Source organism: Babylonia areolata, chromosome 1, assembly GCF_041734735.1.
Source record: "Babylonia areolata isolate BAREFJ2019XMU chromosome 1, ASM4173473v1, whole genome shotgun sequence".
Classification (NCBI taxonomy): domain Eukaryota; kingdom Metazoa; phylum Mollusca; class Gastropoda; order Neogastropoda; family Buccinidae; genus Babylonia; species Babylonia areolata.
In genome coordinates this window covers 26931065-26950162 of record NC_134876.1, presented here as the reverse complement: position 1 = coordinate 26950162, position 19098 = coordinate 26931065, and the positions used below count along the sequence as shown (strand labels likewise).

The 19098-nt window shown below is 48.2% G+C and overlaps 1 protein-coding gene across 2 annotated transcripts in view; it reads left to right on the top strand.

Annotated features, from left to right (window-relative positions):
• The window catches only part of LOC143291680 (cGMP-dependent protein kinase 1-like), a 207260-nt gene extending 191953 nt beyond the window's left edge, over positions 1–15307 (top strand). For both annotated transcript variants that reach the window (XM_076601703.1, XM_076601695.1), the window contains 4 exons: positions 261–476; positions 961–1094; positions 10421–10487; positions 15018–15307. In XM_076601703.1, coding sequence (XP_076457818.1) covers positions 261–476; positions 961–1094; positions 10421–10487; positions 15018–15113 — 513 coding nt within the window. In that variant the 3' untranslated portion in view covers positions 15114–15307. The remainder of the gene's footprint in view (positions 1–260; positions 477–960; positions 1095–10420; positions 10488–15017) is intronic.
• Positions 15308–19098: the final 3791 nt, after the last annotated feature.

Sequence of the window (19098 nt, the reverse complement as noted above, 5' to 3'; positions counted from 1 at the left end):
GTCTGTGTCTCTGTGTGTCTGAGGTTGTTGTTTTTTATTAGCATTGTTATTATTGTTATATTACTATAATCATTGTTATTATTAGTATTATTCTATCATTGTTATTGTTAACATCATACACAGCCATATCCAGACTCGTCTGCCGCAGTCCTAGCGCCAGCAGTCTAGAGCAAACCTTTGATGCAGGTGACAGGAGAATTCAATACTGATCTTGATCTTGCTCCCCCCCCCCCCCCTCCCCCTTCCCCCCTTTATTTCAGGTGGACTTCGGGTTCGCCAAGAAGATCGGGGTAGGGAAGAAGACCTGGACGTTCTGCGGGACCCCTGAGTACGTGGCCCCCGAGATCATCCTGAACAAGGGCCACGACCACTCGGCTGACTACTGGTCCATGGGCATCCTCATGTTCGAACTGCTGACGGGCAGCCCGCCCTTCACGGGACCAGACCCCATGAAGACCTACAACATCATCCTCAAGGTGCGTGCTGGTTGCTCCTGGCTTTTTGTTTTGTTGTTCCTTCCCTTGTTCTCACATCCAGTACCTACCTCAATTTCCACACGAAAATCAGTCTGTCCAACTGGTGCACTCACCCCTCCTCTGCTTCTCCCCCTTGTCTTTCTTTCTGTCTGTCTGTATTGGTTTTATTCTTTTCTCCTTGCATATCACATTATACATACATGTTCTCTCTGTCTCTGTGTCTGTCTCTGTTTGTCTCTGTCTCTCTCTGTCTCTCTCTCACTCACTCACTCTCTCTCTTTCTCCCCTTTTCATTAAATATATGTGTGGTATTATTGTAACTGATGCAGATCAGCAAGGACAGGTTGGAAGAATGGGCCATGCCCAAAACCGTAATCCTTAAATAAAAAAAAGGTTCTGAGTTCTCTCTCTCTCTCTCTCTCTCTCTCTCTCTCTCTCTCTCTCTCTCTCTCTCTCTCTCTCTCTCTCTCTCTCTCTGTCACAGGGTATCGACGTGGTAGAGTTCCCCAAGAAAGTGAGTCGGTCCGCCACCCTGCTGATCAAAAAGCTGTGCAGGGACAACCCCGGGGAGAGGCTGGGCTACGGCAAAAACGGGCTGTCGGACATCCGGAAGAACAAGTGCGTTGTCTGTGCTGGGGAAAAGGGGGAGGGGGGGTGAAGGGGGGTAGAACAAGTGCGTTGTCTGTGCTGGGGAGGGTGGAGGGGGGTAGAACAAATGGGTTGTCTGTGCTGGGGAGAGGGGTGAAGGGGGGTAGAACAAGTGCGTTGTCTGTGCTGGGGAGGGGGGAGGGGGTAGAACAAGTGCGTTGTCTGTGCTGGGGAGGGGGGAGGGGGTAGAACAAGTGCGTGATCTGTGCTGGGGGAGAGGAGGGGGGTAGAACAAGTGTGGTGTCTGTGCTGGAGGGAGGGGGGAGGGGATAGAACAAGTGCGTTATCTGTGCTGGGGGGTTAGGGGGTAGAACAAGTGCGTTGTCTGTGCTGGAGTAGGGGGTATTGCAAGTGCCTTGTCTGTGGTGGGGGGGAGGGTGATAGAACGAGTGCGTTGTCTGTGCTGAGGGGAGGGGGTAGAACAAGTGACTTGTGTGTTCTGGGGGGAGGGGGGAGGAAGATAGAACAAGTGCGTTGTCTGTACTGGGAGGAGGGGGGTAGAACAAGTGCGTTGTGTGTTCTGGGGGGGAGGGGGGAGGAAGATAGAACAAGTGCGTTGTCTGTATTGGGGGGAGGGGGTAGAACAAGTGCGTTGTCTGTGCTGGGGACAGGGGTGAAGGGGGCAGAACAAGTGTATGTCTGTACTGGGGGAAGGGGGGTAGAACAAGTGCGTTGTCTGTACTGGGGGAAGGGGAGTAGAATAAGTGCATTGTCTGTGCTGGGGACAGGGGTGAAGGGGGTAGAACAAGTATATGTCTGTACTGGGGGAAGGGGGTAGAACAAGTGCGTTGTCTGTACTGGGGGAAGGGGGGTAAAACAAGTGCGTTGTCTGTACTGGGAGAAGGGGGGTAGAGAAGTGCGTTGTCTGTGCTGGGGGAGGGAGGGTAGAATAAGTGCATTGTTTGTGCTGGGGGAGGAGGGTAGAATAAGTGCATTGTCTGTGCTGGGGGGAGGGGGGGGAGGGTAGAACAAGTGCGTTGTCTGTGCTGAGGCGAGGGAGGGAGGGTAGAACAATTGCGTTGTCTGTGCTGGGGGGAGGGGGTAGAACAAGTGCGTTGTCTGTGGTGGGGGGAGGAGAGAGTGGGTAGTACAAGTGCGTGATCTGTGCTGGGGAGAGGTGGGAGTGGGATAGAACAGGTGTGTTGTCTGTGCTGGAGGGAGGGGGTAGAACAAGTGCGTTGTCTGTGCTGAGGGGAGGAGAGAGGGGGTAGAACAAGTACGTTGTCTGTGCTGGGGAGAGGTGGGAGTGGGATAGAACAGGTGTGTTGTCTGTGCTGGAGGGAGGGTGTAGAACAAGTGCGTTGTCTGTGCTGGGGGGGAGGAGAGAGGGGGTAGAACAAGTACGTTGACTGTGCTGTGGAGAGGGGGGTAAGTGGGAGGGGAGGGGGGTCTGTATTGGAGCAGTGTGTGTGTGGTGGACGGGTGGGTGAAGGAGGGAGGGAAGTAATAATAATAATAAATAATAATAATGGTATTTTTTAGCGCTGGATCTTGTGATGAGATAGAGTCTGAGTTTTGTTGGTGTGGGAACGTGTACTTGTCTGATGCTGAATGAGCCTAGGGTGTTCTGTTACTTTGTTGTTGGTTGGTTCGTTAATTGTTTTATTTCCTTCTTGTTGTTGTTTAAGGATATGGGAAAAGCAGCAGGGTGGAGAAGGGGGGGGGGTAAGTGTTACAATCTACAGGGACTGCTGCTGATGTTGCCATTGTTTTCCTGAGCCACACACGTGTGGTGACCGTGGCGGTGCTTTAATGTCGGTATTGCTGAAGTCATTGCTTGTTGTTTTTTTTGTGTGTTTTTTTTTTAATAGTTATCTTATTCTGTGCTACTGTGCTCTCTCTCTGTCACAACTTGTGACGACAGTTAGGGCGTGTGGCCCGTCTTCGTTTTTCTCCCCCCTCTTCTTTCACTTTCCCTCCTTCTCCCATCCTTCAGTTCGGGTAGAAGTCTTGATTTGCGCACGAACCACGTGCATGCATATTACTCGCTCACCTGAGCGAATATGAAATATTGTTGGGCAGCAACAATATTCGGGGCTTTTGCAGCCCGACTGCCGTAGTGTACGGGTCGTTCCTGTTGTTGGTGGGGTAGCTACCCCGACATCTAGGCACCATACGAAGTGAGGACCGGCTGTTCTCCATGGGAGCCACTTCTGTGTTTCTTCGTCTGTCTTCGTCGTCGTCGTGTCTTTGTGGTGGTCGTTAGTGTACGCCACCTGTGGCAGCTCTCGCTGTGTGCTGTGTGTCCCGGGCCTTTCGTCTGGTGACCCAGATCTTCGCCCCTTTCTGCCCTGTGACTGGTGTCCTGGGTGTTCGTCCCCTCCTGCCCTGTGACTGCTGTCCTGGGTCTTCGCCCCTTCCTGCCCTGTGACTGGTGTCCTGTGTTCCGGGCCTTTTGACTTGCAGCCTGGTCCATTGCTTGGCATTGTATGCCGAGTCCTGGCACCTTGGCCTTTTGACCGGGGGCTTGTGCCTTGGGTCGACCCCGCCGAAGTTTGTCTGGGCCGTGTGTCAGTTTTTTTTGTTTTTGTTGTTTTCCTCTTAAGAGGAAAACTTCCTGAACCCGCCAAAGACTAAAGCATCTGTGTACCAGTCCTGGTTTTGGGGGCGATTTGCTTCTCTTTGAGTGTGTGTGTGGAAAATTGCTTTTGATTACATTTGGGAGAATCCGTAGTTTTGTATACGACTTCTGTTCGTTTTTTTTTTTGTTGAAGTTATAGTATATGGTTGTTTTGTTGTTGTTTTTTTGCAAGTATAGGCTGTGTGGGTAAGGTTGCGTGAGTGGGATAGACAGAGCGGAAGAGAATAAATTTTGTGTGGACGAGAAATATCTGTATTCTGTGTTTGTGTTGTCGGGTGAATTGGGTTGGGCGTTAGGTTTTAAAATAGTTCTCGACCTCTTCCCTAGGGGGGTCGTGACAATGGTGGAGATGCGGGGTAGCAAGTTCTAGGGAATGTAACACGGGTTGGGGGGTAGGGTGTGATCGTCTTGTTCGTCTACGTTTTATGTTGCAGGCATTTCGTTTTGGTTAGCTTCTGTGGGGGTGATTAAGGTTGTTAGATTGTTAGGTTCTTACTGTTGGACGGTTGAGTGAAGTGGGGACCTGGAGTTAGTGACTTAGAAACTTAATCTTAATTCAAGTTTTGTGTAGTTGCACATTGTGAATTAAGAAAACATGCCTGTAACACGAAAAACTTCTGCGGCCTCTACTCCTAGTTCGGGGTCACGGGGGGTCAGGGCAGAAGGCAGTACACCTTCTCTGAGTGCTGAAAAAAAGACTGAATTGTCCGGATGGATTCAGGGCCACCTGAAGGAGGCTAATCCTGAAGGTGCTTTCGATGAAAGCTTGAAGAATGAGTCTAATTCCGTACCTTCTCAGGACATGTACTCAAAGTTCAGGGTGTTGGGCACTGACTTAGGTTTGTCTGGAGAGGCGTTGGCCCGGTTTGTGGTTGATGCAGTAGCCAGGGAGGAGGAGCGTCAGGCTAGGGAGGAAGAGCGTCAGGCTAGGGATGAGGAGAGAAAGTACAGACAATGGAAGGATAGAAAAGAAGAAGAGTATAGGAAGAAAAAAGATGAGGAGGAAAGACGTAGATTCGAGAGGAAAATGGAACTGCGCCAGGAAGAGCTAGAAGCTCACACGGCTCATCAGTTTCCGCTTGTGCCGTATGATGAGAAAGACGATTTCGATAGCTTCCTTAACCACTTTGAGAGAGTGGCGGGATTAAATAAGTGGAAGCGTAGCTCCTGGGCAGCCCGCCTGGTGGCCCTTTTGCAGGGTCGGGCGAGAGACGCCTGCCTACGGTTACAACCAGAACAACTACACGATTATGACATCTTAAAAGCGGCTCTGCTTTACGAATTCCGTCTGGATGCAGATTCCTACCGCAAACGGTTCCGTTCAATGCGGAAATTAGCGGAAGAGACGTTTGATCAGTTTCTGGGCAGGCTGAAGGTTTGTTTCTCCCGGTGGTGTGTGGCCGCTGGACGGGATGAATCTGATGCAGAGGACATTAAAGATCTGGTCCTTCAGGAGCAGTTCTTGACCACACTCAATCCCGATCTCGTCACTGAAGTTCGGCGTGAGGAACCCAATAGAGTTGAGGACGTTGCCCATATCACTACTAAAATTGTTAATGCTCGGAGAGCAGGTCGCATGGCAGAAGCTGAATTTCGAGTTTCCAAAAAAGGTAGGGTTTCCGACCGCAGTTTCAATCTGGGCGCGGAGAAAAAAGGACCTCCACATGGGTCAGCGGATTCAGCTCCAAACAACGTAAAGGGAAGAGACTTTGCAAGAATACCTGCCTGCTTCAACTGCGGGAAGCCAGGTCACTTGGCCAAAGAGTGCCGGCAACCCAAGAGGGTCTCACTCATTACTCATGTCTCACCTGCACAGGGTGTTAATGCAATGACCCCGACACTTTGCACGTCTTGTGCTTCTAAACAGTACTCGCCTCGCTGCGAGGTTTCTGTCAATGGCCACACAGTGCAAGCTTTACGCGACACGGGAGCCCAGTTGATTGTTGTAGCCAGGCGACTCGTAAGACCTGACTGTTTTACTGGGGCCACAGTTCGCGTGGTGTTGGCAGAGTCACAGTGCTCCTCAGTTCTGCCCATCGCCAGGGTGGACTTTCAGTCCCCGTTCATACAAGGTGTTTTGGACGTGGCTGTCATGGAGTCTCCTGTTGAGGAGGTTCTCATTGGGAATTGTGCTTGGAGAGGGGACGGCTCTTCAATGGTCGTGCCCGTCTATGCTGATCCCAGCCTTGTGGGCGCCGTTCAAACTAGAGCCCAGGCTGCAGCAAATGCCAAACCCTTGCCTCCCCTGCCCGTCAAGGATATTCAGATCCATGTGTCACGGGAAGACTTACAGCACCAGCAAAATGACGATCCTGATTTTCATCAGGCACGTGATAGGGCTGGTTCAGGCCTTTTACAGAAAACCCCTTCAGGCGAGGTCTCTTATTTTAAAAAGCATGGGGTGCTGATGCGGCAGTTTAAAGATCACAGAGGCCAGGCGACCCAGATCTGTGTACCGAAGCCTTTGCGTTCCACAGTGCTACGCCTGGGCCATGAGGCTCCAATGTCCGGTCATTTGGGGTTTAGGCGGACGCAACAGAGAATATTTCCTCATTTCTATTGGCCAGGTATGTGCGGGGACATCAAACGCTTCGTTCTTTCCTGCGACAGGTGCCAAAAAACTGTACCAAAAGGGCGGGTTCCCAGAGTGTCTTTAGTTAAAATGCCTCTGATGACTGAACCCTTCAGCCGAGTGGCAGTGGACATTGTTGGTCCAATAGCTCCTGCTTCCGAGTCTGGTTGCAGATACATTCTGACCATGGTCGATTATGCGACCAGATACCCAGAGGCTGTTCCGCTCAAAGATATTACGTCTGAGTCTGTGGCAGAGGCTCTCTTCAACATGTGGACACGCACGGGTATTCCTTCCGAGGTCCTTACTGACCGAGGGACACAGTTCACCAGTCAGGTGATGCAAGAAGTTTATCGCCTTCTGTCTGTCCGAGGCCTGACCACCACTCCTTACCATGCCCAGTGTAATGGCCTTGTCGAGCGCTTCAACGCGACATTGAAAACCATGTTGCGCAGGCTGTCACACGAAAGGCCTCGAGCCTGGGATAGATGGATCCCGGCTTTACTATTCGCATACAGGGAAGTCCCACAGGAGAGCACGGGCTACTCTCCCTTTGAGCTGCTCTATGGCAGGACTGTTCGCGGTCCCATGCAAATCCTCAGGGAACACTGGCTTCATCCTGAGAGGTCGGAGGTTCAGACAGCAGCTGAATACGTGGTCGATCTGCGTAACAAGATAGCTGAGTCATGCACTCTGGCGCAGCAGAATCTCGAAAAGGCTGCCAGAAGATACAAGAGGCACTTTGATGCCAAGGCCAAGCGACGAGAGTTCGCTGAGGGTAGCAGGGTTCTGCTCCTCCGTCCTTCCAAACACAACAAACTAGAGTTGGAATGGCAAGGTCCATACACTGTCCTGCGACGTGTAGGACTGGCTGACTACTGTGTTCGGGTTGGTACCAAAGAAAAACTGTATCATGCCAACCTACTAAAACAGTATGTTGAACGCATTCCCCAGATGTCTCTAGCTATAGCAGTGGTCGATGACGGTGAGATCTGGGAGGAGACTCGTACTGTGGAGCGAGATATCCCTCTTATACCCCTCGAGGCGTCCGAGGGGCCTGAGGATGTTGTGGTTGACCCAACCAATCCTTCACTGAAAGAGGCTGTCCTCAAGCTTGTGAGAGAGTTTGGAGACGTACTCACCGATCTGCCAGGTCGTACAAACTTGGAGACTTGTTCACTCCAACTGAATTCTGACACACCCCTCAGAACCAAACAGTACCCACTGCCATACTCTCAGCGTGAGGTGATCCAAGAGGAAGTCGATCAGATGTTGAAGATGGGAGTGATCGAACCTTCCTCATCTCCTTACTCTTCCCCAATTGCACTCGTAAAGAAAAGGGATGGCAAAGTGAGGTTTTGTGTTGACTTCCGTCGTGTCAACAAGGTGACCACGTTTGACGCGGAACCCATGCCAGACGTGGAGGCATTGTTCGCCAAGTTAGCCGGGAAAAGGGTATTTTCCAAATTGGACTTATCCAAAGGCTATTGGCAAATCCCAATGGAGGAAGCCGACCGTCCGAAGACCGCATTCTCAACCCCACAAGGTCACTTCCAGTGGCGTGTGATGCCATTTGGGCTGAAAACAGCGGGTGCAGTGTTTTCCCGCATGATGAGGAAGTTGATTCTACCTCTGGGCCTGCCAGAGGTGGACAACTTCATGGATGACATGATCATCGCCTCTGTCGACGAGGCCAGTCACTTGCCACTCCTGCGTGCAGTGTTTCACCGCCTGCGTGAGTGCAGCCTCACTGCTCGGCCAGCCAAGTGCTATCTCGGACACAAGGAACTGGACTATCTTGGTCACCACGTTGGCGACAGCAAGATATGGCCGGACGATGAAAAAATGGAGAAAATTCATAACGCTACACGTCCACAAACTAAGCGTCAGCTCAGAGGCTTCCTTGGCCTGGTGGGCTACTATAGACGATTTGTCCCACAATTCGCAGAGATTGCCCTGCCGTTAACGGACGGAACGAAGGGCAAGGAGCCTGCCCACGTGAAGTGGGATGAGAGCTGTGAGAGGGCTTTTCTGCAGCTAAAACAAGTTCTCTGTAGTCGGCCCGTCTGTCTCCTACCAGACCTGTCCAAGCCCTTTGTGCTGAGAACAGATGCCTCAGCAGTGGGACTGGGGGCCCTACTGCTTCAAGATCATGGGATGGGCCCACAGCCAGTGGCGTGTGCCAGCAAAAAGCTTAATGCTGCTGAGAGGAACTATCCCACGATCGAGAGAGAATGCTTGGCGCTCGTGTGGGGCATACAAAAGTTCGAGCCATACCTGTACGGCAAACCATTCGTCGTCCAGACCGATCATGCCCCCCTGCAATACCTGGATAGAGCAAGAACGGTCAGCGGCAGACTGACACGGTGGGCGCTGCAGCTCCAGCCTTTCTCCTTCACAGTGCAAGCTATCCCTGGAAAAGAAAATGTTGGAGCCGACTATCTCAGTCGTCTGCCGGAGCAAGAATCGGCATTTCCCGAAAAGTGATTTCGGCAGTGTTAATCAAAGAAGAGTATGCGCAGTCCCATTTGACTTCTGCACATACCTCTATATTCTACTCTTAAATTAGGAAGCACACGCTTCCGCGTATCCTTACTAGCTGTAAAGTTAAGATAGCTTTCGTATAAATTTCTCTTCTCTTGTTTCGTTGGTCTGGACAAACTGTTTTGTTTTGGTAACTGTCCTTGACCACTAATAGACGTTCGGGAATGCGGAAGGGCAGGGCGAGAGTTGTCACGTGTGTCTGTCTGTCCGTCAGTCGTTGTGACGGTGTGTTTAAGTTCCAAACGTGAAGTTTGAACTTGAATGGGGGGTATTGTCACAACTTGTGACGACAGTTAGGGCGTGTGGCCCGTCTTCGTTTTTCTCCCCCCTCTTCTTTCACTTTCCCTCCTTCTCCCATCCTTCAGTTCGGGTAGAAGTCTTGATTTGCGCACGAACCACGTGCATGCATATTACTCGCTCACCTGAGCGAATATGAAATATTGTTGGGCAGCAACAATATTCGGGGCTTTTGCAGCCCGACTGCCGTAGTGTACGGGTCGTTCCTGTTGTTGGTGGGGTAGCTACCCCGACATCTAGGCACCATACGAAGTGAGGACCGGCTGTTCTCCATGGGAGCCACTTCTGTGTTTCTTCGTCTGTCTTCGTCGTCGTCGTGTCTTTGTGGTGGTCGTTAGTGTACGCCACCTGTGGCAGCTCTCGCTGTGTGCTGTGTGTCCCGGGCCTTTCGTCTGGTGACCCAGATCTTCGCCCCTTTCTGCCCTGTGACTGGTGTCCTGGGTGTTCGTCCCCTCCTGCCCTGTGACTGCTGTCCTGGGTCTTCGCCCCTTCCTGCCCTGTGACTGGTGTCCTGTGTTCCGGGCCTTTTGACTTGCAGCCTGGTCCATTGCTTGGCATTGTATGCCGAGTCCTGGCACCTTGGCCTTTTGACCGGGGGCTTGTGCCTTGGGTCGACCCCGCCGAAGTTTGTCTGGGCCGTGTGTCAGTTTTTTTTGTTTTTGTTGTTTTCCTCTTAAGAGGAAAACTTCCTGAACCCGCCAAAGACTAAAGCATCTGTGTACCAGTCCTGGTTTTGGGGGCGATTTGCTTCTCTTTGAGTGTGTGTGTGGAAAATTGCTTTTGATTACATTTGGGAGAATCCGTAGTTTTGTATACGACTTCTGTTCGTTTTTTTTTTTGTTGAAGTTATAGTATATGGTTGTTTTGTTGTTGTTTTTTTGCAAGTATAGGCTGTGTGGGTAAGGTTGCGTGAGTGGGATAGACAGAGCGGAAGAGAATAAATTTTGTGTGGACGAGAAATATCTGTATTCTGTGTTTGTGTTGTCGGGTGAATTGGGTTGGGCGTTAGGTTTTAAAATAGTTCTCGACCTCTTCCCTAGGGGGGTCGTGACACTCTCCCTCCCCCCTACCCCCCACCCTCCCGCACTTCTCTCTCTCCCTCTCTCTCTTTCTCTCCCTCCCTGTCCCTCCCTCTCTATCTCTGTCCCTCCCTCTCTCTCTCTCTCTCCCTCACCCTCCTTCCCTCTCTCTCCCACTCTCTCTCTCAATCCTGCCTTTCTCTTTCGTCCCCCGCCACACGAGCACACATTGATGTCAATTTATTTCTATATGTCAACTGACTTTTCATTGTTGATCTTTCAGATGGTTCCAAGGCTTCGACTGGGACGGACTAGTGAATGGTACCATTACACCTCCCATCGTTCCCAAGGTACTCTGTCCTCACAACATACACAGTTCATATTGCACAACAACGACAACAGCAACGACAACATCGACAATGACAACGACTACGACAACAACAACTACAACAACAGCAACAACGACAGAGCAGCACGACAACAACCACAACAACCACCACCATAAAATCACTCTTCAGCTCATGGCCGGGTTACAGAACGGATGTGTGAAGCACTGTGTGTGCTCAGCGTCAGTTGTCCTGACTCCAGCTGCTCTGTGGACACGGAGCGCTGTGAACACTGAGCAAAGATCGCCGTGCTGCCAGGTCATGTTCCTGGACTTTCCGGGCTCTTCTTCTGCTCTTCTCATCTTGTCTTGTCTCTTTCTCATATGTCTTGTCTTCCTTGTCTTGTCTTCTTTCTTTCTTTTCTCTCCTCTCTTTCTCTTCTCGTCTCCTCTTCTCTCTTTCTCCTCTCTTTCTCCTCTTGTCTTCTCTTTCTCTTCTTGTGTTGTCTTCTCTATTTCTCTTCTTGTCTCTTCTTCTGTCTTTCCCTTCTTGTCTTTCTGTTCTTGTCTTCTCTTCTTGTCTTCTCTTCTCTCTTTCTCCTTGACTTCTCTTCTCTCTTCCTCTTCTTGTTTTCTCTTCTTGTCTTCTCTTCTCTCTCTCTCTCTCTTCTTCTTGTCTTCTCTTCTTGTCTTCTCTTCTCTCTTTCTCCTTGTCTCCTCTTCTCTCTTTCTCTTCTTGTCTTTCTGTTATTGTCTTCTCTTCTTGTCTTTCTCTTCTTGTCTTCTCTTCTCTCCTTCTCTTCTCACTTTCTCTTCTTGTCTTCTCTTCTCTCTCTCTTCTTCTTGTCTTCTCTTCTTGCCTTCTCTTCTCTCTTTCTCTTCTTGTCTTCTATCTTTCTCCTTGTCTTCTGTTCTCTTTTTCTCCTCGTCTTCTCTTCTCTCTCTTCTTCTTGTCTTCTCTTCTCTCTTTCTCTTCTTGTCTTCTCTTCTCTCTTTTCTACTTGTCTTCTCTCTTTCTCCTCTCTTTCTCTTCTCACTTATCCCGTCACCTACCTCCACCTCTCTCTTGTAAAGGCTTCCCTCTTTCAGCCTCTCCTCTGTTGTCAATGTATTCACCTATGTTGTATTTTATTTCAGTTTGCGTTCAGGATTTATACATACCTAGGGAAGGCTTTCAAGGTCCTGGTAGTGCCTTGGGTTTGTCAGTAGGTCAGGCACCTGTTAACAAGATGTGCTGTGGCGAGTCTGAATCAATCCGCACGCTTTGAAACCACCTTGAAAATGAAACTGAAATTCTCTTCGTCTTTCTTTATGTAATTCTCTGCTCACGGATCTCTTGTTGTCCTGTTCTTGTTTCTACTGTCCTCAATCCAGTGCTCTCCTCAATGGTCTTTCTTCTCTTCTGTCCTCTCTCCGGTGCTATCCTCAATGGTCTGTCTTCACTTCTGTCCTCTCTCCAGTATTATCCTCAATGGTCTGTCTTCACTTCTGCCCTATCTACAGTGCTATCCTCAATGGTCTGTCTTCAGTTCTCTGCCCTCTCTCCAGTGTCATCCTCAATGGTCTGTCTTCACTTCTGTCCTCTCTCCGGTGCTATCCTCAATGGTCTGTATTCACTTCTGTCCTCTCTCCGGTGCTATCCTCAATGGTCTGTCTTCACTTCTGTCCTCTCTCCGGTGTTATCCTCAATGGTCTGTCTTCACTTCCGTCCTCTCTCCGGTGCTATCCTCAATGGTCTGTATTCACTTCTGTCCTCTCTCCGGTGTTATCCTCAATGGTCTGTCTTCAGTTCTGTCCTCTCTGCAGTGTTATCCTCAATGGTCTGTCTTCATTTCTGTCCTCTCTCCGGTGTTATCCTCAAAGGTCTGTCTTCACTTCTGTCCTCTCTCCAGTACTATCCTCAATGGTCTGTCTTCATTTCTGTCCTCTCTCCGGTATTATCCTCAATGGTCTGTCTTCACTTCTGTCCTCTATCCGGTGCTATCCTCATAGGTCTGTCTTCACTTCTGTCCTCTCTCCGGTGTTATCCTTAATCGTCTGTCTTCACTTCTGTCCTCTCTCCAGTGTTATCCTCAATGGTCTGTCTTCACTTCTGTCCTCTCTCTGGTGTTATTCTCAATGGTCCGTCTTCACTTCTCTGCCCTGTCTCCAGTGTTATCCTCAATGGTCTGTCTTCACTTCCGTCATGTCTCCGGTGCTATCCTCAATGGTCTGTCTTCACTTCTGTCCTCTCTCCAGTGCTATCCTCAATGGTCTGTCTTCACTTCTGTCCTCTCTCCGGTGTTATCCTCAATGGTCTGTCTTCAGTTTTGTCCTCTCTCCGGTGCTATCCTCAATGGTCTGTCTTCACTTCTCTGCGCTCTCTCCAGTACTATCCTCAATGGTCTGTCTTCACTTCTGTCCTCTCTCTGGTGCTATCTTCAAAGGTCTGTCTTCACTTCTGTCCTCTCTCTAGTGTTATCCTCAATGGTCTGTCTTCACTTCTGTCGTCTCTGGTGCTATCCTCAATGGTCTGTCTTCACTTCTGTCCTCTCTCCAGTATTATCATCAATGGTCTGTCTTCACTTCTGTCCTCTCTCTAGTGTTATCCTCAGTGGTCTGTCTTCAGTTCTCTGTCCTCTCTCCAGTGCTAGCAAGGACAGATCGGAAGAATAGGCTATGCCGAATAGAAAAAAAAGAAAGAAAACGTTTTGAGTTCTGAGTCCTGAGTCTGTCTTTGTCCCTTTCTCTTTCTCTCTCCATCTGTCTCTTTTTCTTTTTGTCTCCATTTCTCTCTCTTCCTATCTCTCTTTCTAAACCATTCATTCATTCATTCATTCTCTCTCTCTCTCTCTCTCTCTCTCTCTCTCTCTCTCTCTCTCTCTCTCTCTTTCTGTGTGTGTGTATGTGTGTGTGTGTAAAGAAAGTGCCAGATAGAGACAACTAAATAAGAATGAATGTGTTTGCTTGTAAGTGTATGCCTGCTATCTGTTCACTTGTCACTCCAAATCAGAATGTGTTCTCCCCAAAACACGAAAAACACTTATTAACCACACCCTTCATTTATTGTTAAGAGAGACATCAAAAGCTGCTGCTTATGGCCTGGACTGGAATATATATTTTTTTATGCTGGGGGAAACAATGGTAACTTCACCGCCGTGAATGTTCTTCAACAGTCTCGCCAGCCCCTGGCTCCTCGCTCAGCACGTCTCGATGGTCCCACCATCACGTTCACCTTCTGTGCTAACAGTCCCTCCCGATGGTCCCACCATCCAGTTCCCTGGAAGTACCGTGCCCAGTCCCTGGCACCTCGGCACAAGAAAAAAAAAACCCGTGGCCTGTCCCCGGCCACTGGATGCCTGCACATTTCTAGTATATGTCAGTTCCTTGACTTTCTGGATGCAAATCTCCCTCCTTATTTCCATTCCCACTACAGACCATGTTTTGAATATTATTCCTAGAAACCTAAGTGGACAAACAAGACAACATAGACACCATACCTTTACATAAACACTAAAAAGGAAATCTTCATCCAATACTATTGATATAATTTCCAATTATCACTGAAGCTAATATAAAAAAAATTATCCGCTTGAAAAACGATGTCCATTCACCACCCTAAGTAATGCAAAATACAATTACCTTAAAATGATTCCCATTCATCCCATCAGGAAATACCAAAATGTAGCTGCTTAGCTACTACACAATTCATTGTTTCAAAAAAAATATATCACCATGTCTTAGCCATCGAATAGTCTAACAAAACTTAAGACAAATTTAAGTAACTATTATCTATTATTGACCTAACTGTATATCATCAAAACACCAAGTACTGATTACCTATACGATCTTTACAACATCAAATCAACCACAACATATCAATGTATCTATCATTTAAATGCTACATAAATTATCCATTCAAATGTCCTCATTTATATAGTATGGTCAATATCCCATTACAAAACGTAGTCAAATTCATTTCAAACTGAGTGCAATAATTTTCAACATACCTTTACAGGCAAAAATATGTCCCTAACCTGGACAGCTTCATGACACCATCTGCCAAACAAATCTGCACTTCACAGCAGCACATCAGTGTGTGATTACAAAAATGCACGTGAAACACGTGTAACTATTTTTCAAAAACACAAATTCCAATCCCCGAAATGATATGTTGCCCTGTCAAAAAATGGATATGGGGAAAATAGTATATATAAAAAAAAAATTCCAATACCCGATATAAATGTTGCCCTGTAAATAAATGGATCTAGGAAAATAGGATACCATTTTCTTTACAGTTTGTGTGTGTGTGTGTGTGTGTGTGTGTGTGTGTGTGTGTGTGTGTGTGTGTGTGTCCCTGTCTCTCTCTGGTTGTTTTATCGTTTATTCCTCTCTTCCATGTCGCTTTCTCTCTGGTCCCGTGTCTTATCGAACAACTGTTTCTGATTCTACTCTCTTCCCGCCCTGTTTCTTCAGTTTTAAAGTCCCTCCCTTTCCATACGGGTCAGTCACTGGTGTACAGACAGACCCCTTCTCTTCCCCACTCACCGCTCTGTTTCCATTCTCTTCCGTCCAGCTTCGGGGTCCCACGGACTACAGCAACTTTGACAACTACCCCCATGACATGGACATCCCCCCGGACGAAACTTCAGGGTGGGACCTGGACTTCTAGAGTCAGTGCCTGATTCATCGCCCCGCCTTCACTCAGCTCACGCCGCCACTGCCCGCCGCCCTCAGACCCGCGTCACTGCAGCCACAACTGGCTGACAGCTGTCTGTGAGCCGCTGTGCAGGCTTCTGGTCCCTTGGGGAAAGTGAGACCCTTCAGTCACCATGGAATACTGTGGATCGCTTGGTTTCAGGGGCAGAAAAGACGAGAACTCTTGGGAGGGGGGGGGGGGAGGGGGGTTTGGGGGGGAGACAGAAGAAATAGGAGTGATCCCTGTCATCGGTCTGAACTGAGATATGCTAAAATGTGTCGGTGATGACGGAAGACACAAATCAGCTCTGTCTTTCCAGTATTGTTTTCGGCTGACATTGGGAAAGCGTGTGAGCATGTTGCTCAGCATTTCCCAGACGACGTGAGATACACACTGTGATTGTAAGATGACGTGAGATACACACTGTGATTGTAAGATGACGTGAGATACACACTGTGATTGCCCACGGGAAAAAGAGTGTCCAGAAACTCGGCTGTCATGTAATACAAGGTGGGACTGGTTGTCAGAAAATAACAGCCCAGTTACTCCGATGAAATGACACCTGAATTGTGATTGGCTATCAGAACGTGACTACCTACCAATGAAATGTTGACATTTGTGATATTGGGGACAGCAGAGCTGTCTGAAGGGAAATGACTAGCTTTGGTGGTGGACCCTCTCATGTGAGGAGGTGCATGATTGGAGAAACTGCTGCTCGCATGATGTATACCAAAAAAAACATTATTCTTTCTCTGTCTCTCTCTCTCTCTGTCTCTCTCTCTATCTAATGCGTGGACGCTTTCTGGCTTACTGTCAGGCAAACTGTGCCGGTATTTTTGGCGTCTGTTTCGATGAGGTATTTTTTGCTTGGGAAGTTTCCTTTATCAGAATGTGTTTCCGATTGCTTTCACAGACAAACGTATTGCTATCGAGCCACTTTGCTGTCCACGTCAGCACGAAAACGGCATGCAGTATCTGACATCAGTGGAGATGCGCCGTCTCCAGAGCACTGCTTTCTTCTTCACTGTGGCCACCAGAACTGCTGTCTCCTGAACAGACTGGCCACTGTGCATGCAGGAACAACTATGTTCACACCTTTATACTTCACACATTACAACATTACTGGAGCATGCAGGAAGAACTATGTTCACACCTTTATACTTCACACATTACAACTTCACATATTATCACATTACCGGTGCATGCAGGAAGAACTATGCTCACACCTTTATACTTCACACATTACAACATTACCGGTGCAAGCAGGAAGAACTATGCTCACACCTTTATACTTCACACATTACAACATTACCGGTGCATGCAAGAAGAACTATGCTCACACCTTTATACTTAACACATTACAACATTACCAGTGCATGCAGGGAGAACTATGCTCACACCTTTATACTTCACACATTACAACATTACCGGTGCATGCAAGAAGAACTATGCTCACACCTTTATACTTCACACATTACAACTTCACATATTATCACATTACCGGTGCATGCAGGAAGAACTATGCTCACACCTTTATACTTCACACATTACATTACCGGTGCATGCAGGAAGAACTATGCTCACACCTTTGTACTTCACACATTACAACATTACCAGTGCATGCAGGGAGAACTATGCTCACACCTTTATACTTCACACATTACAACATTACCGGTGTATGCAGGAAGAACTATGCTCACACCTTTATACTTCACACATTACAACATTACCAGTGCATGCAGGGAGAACTATGCTCACACCTTTATACTTCACACATTACAACATTACCGGTGTATGCAGGAAGAACTATGCTCACACCTTTATACTTCACACATTACAACATTACCGATGTATGCAGGAAGAACTATGCTCACACCTTTATACTTCAAATATTACCACAGTACAAAATGCACTTTATGGAAATCTTTGCGTGCGCGCGCTTGTCTGTGTGTGTGTGTGTGTGTGTGTGTGTAGGGGGGGAGGGACTTGGGGGGGGAGGCGGGGGGAAGGGTATGGGGTGTGGGAGAGAGAGAGACAGACAGAGAGAGAGAGAGAGAGCACTTTACCAATTTCATGTCTATGCACTTATCATCGGAGCAACGTCAAAGCTGTGCTCCAGGTTGGTTTACACACACGTCACGTCCACGTCGTCATGGTGATAATATGCCCGTGGAATGCCCGTCACTTTGATTCCCGTGGTATTCCCGTCACTTTGATTCCCGTGGAATGCCCGTCACTGCTATTCCCGTAATATACCCGTCACTTTGATTCCCGTGGCATACCCGTCACTTTAATTTCCGTGGTATGCCCGTCACTTTGATTCCCGTGGTATGCCCGTCACTTTAATTCCCGTGGTATGCCCGTCACTTTGATTCCCGTAGAATGCCCGTCACTTTAATTCCCGTGGTATGCCCGTCATTTTAATTCCCGTGGAATGCCCGTTACTCACTTTTAATCCTGCGACATGCCCGTCACTACTATTTCCTGTAATTAAATGTCTTCTTCACTTGCACTGACTTTATGCATCTTACAGTATAGTCTCTCGTTTCATCTTTACAGTTTTTCTTTCCTCAAAGTAGTCAAACAAATTCGATGTTTCCACGTATTGTCAAAACATAATTATCAGCATTCGTCATTTTTCTGCCTCTGTGTGTGCGTACGCGCGCGCGTAAGTGTGTGTGTGTGTGTGTGTGTGTGTGTGTGTGTGTGTGTGTGTGTGTGTGAAAGACAGAGTGAGAGAGAGAGAAAGGGAGGGAGGGGGCTGTTTGCTATGACATCTACGGTGCTTATCATCGCAAGCGTGATGAAAGATGAACTAGTGTGTGCTAACTTTTCACTTTTTTTTCTTTCTTTTTTTTCTTTTTTCCATTGTTTGAAGTCATTATCCGTCGATTTCTCAGCGACTAGCTGCCTGTGATTCACTGATATTTTAAGGACTTTTTCAATGTGTGGGGAAGAAACCAGGTAATGTGAGGCATGACAGCCTATCATGTTAAGAACATAGTCTGTGGTGTCATAGTTGATTCAGAAGACACTGTGGAAGTTCACTTGGAATGCATGGCGGAGTAATGAGCCTTGTCAGAACAGCTGACGCTGGGGAGAGTCTTCCATCAGCTGTGTGGTGGAAACACAGCTCCTACCTGTTCAGGTGCCAGTCGGTCGTTCCGCAAACACGAGTGGTCGCACACTTCCGATTTCTGGTATCCACATGAAGCAGCATGTCGAGGTCAGTGCCACACAACATGGTGGGCATCAGCACCCGCGGCAGACTAAAGACAGCACGGGTTTCCTTCAGGTCCTGGCGCCGAATTCACATCGACATATCTGCTTTCTGCACTGTGGTAGGAGTTGACCGATAGTTGCTTCGTGACCTGTTTTGGTTCAGTTCCTGTTGTCAGAGACTTAACTGCAAGCGAAAGAATGTTGATAATTAAGGGCTTCAATATATAGGTGGCTGAATACCGCGCGTGACTCACCAAACTATACCTGTGTTCACGTCTACCTTACCTGTCACTATGTAGGAAAAAGTAGAGACTTTTGTCTGTTGTTGTTTTTGTTGGAGGTGTTGTTGTTTTTTTATTGTTGTTGTTTAGCAGCAGCATTGCTGGACGTACGTTGGATGCACGACAACAGTGTGAGTGACGGTGGGATCGACGGCGTTCTGTATTTGTTAGTCTCTGGTTTGTTTGCCCGTAGTTCAAATTCCAAATGAAAACTGCCAGCAAACTGTCATCAAATGCCCGTTTCCCTTCTGCCCTGTGTACTTCTGTAACAAGCCCTTGAAGCAGCCATGGTTATTATTTGTAACTCAGAGAATGTCAGTTCTTGAATCTGGAGAAAGGGTAATGTAGTAGTGGTTTGTTGTTGCTGGTGTTGTTGTATGTGTGTGCGTTTCTTTGTTTCTATGTCTGTTGCTGTGTGTCTGTGTGTGAAAGCTCAGTTTGCCGTAAATGAACTG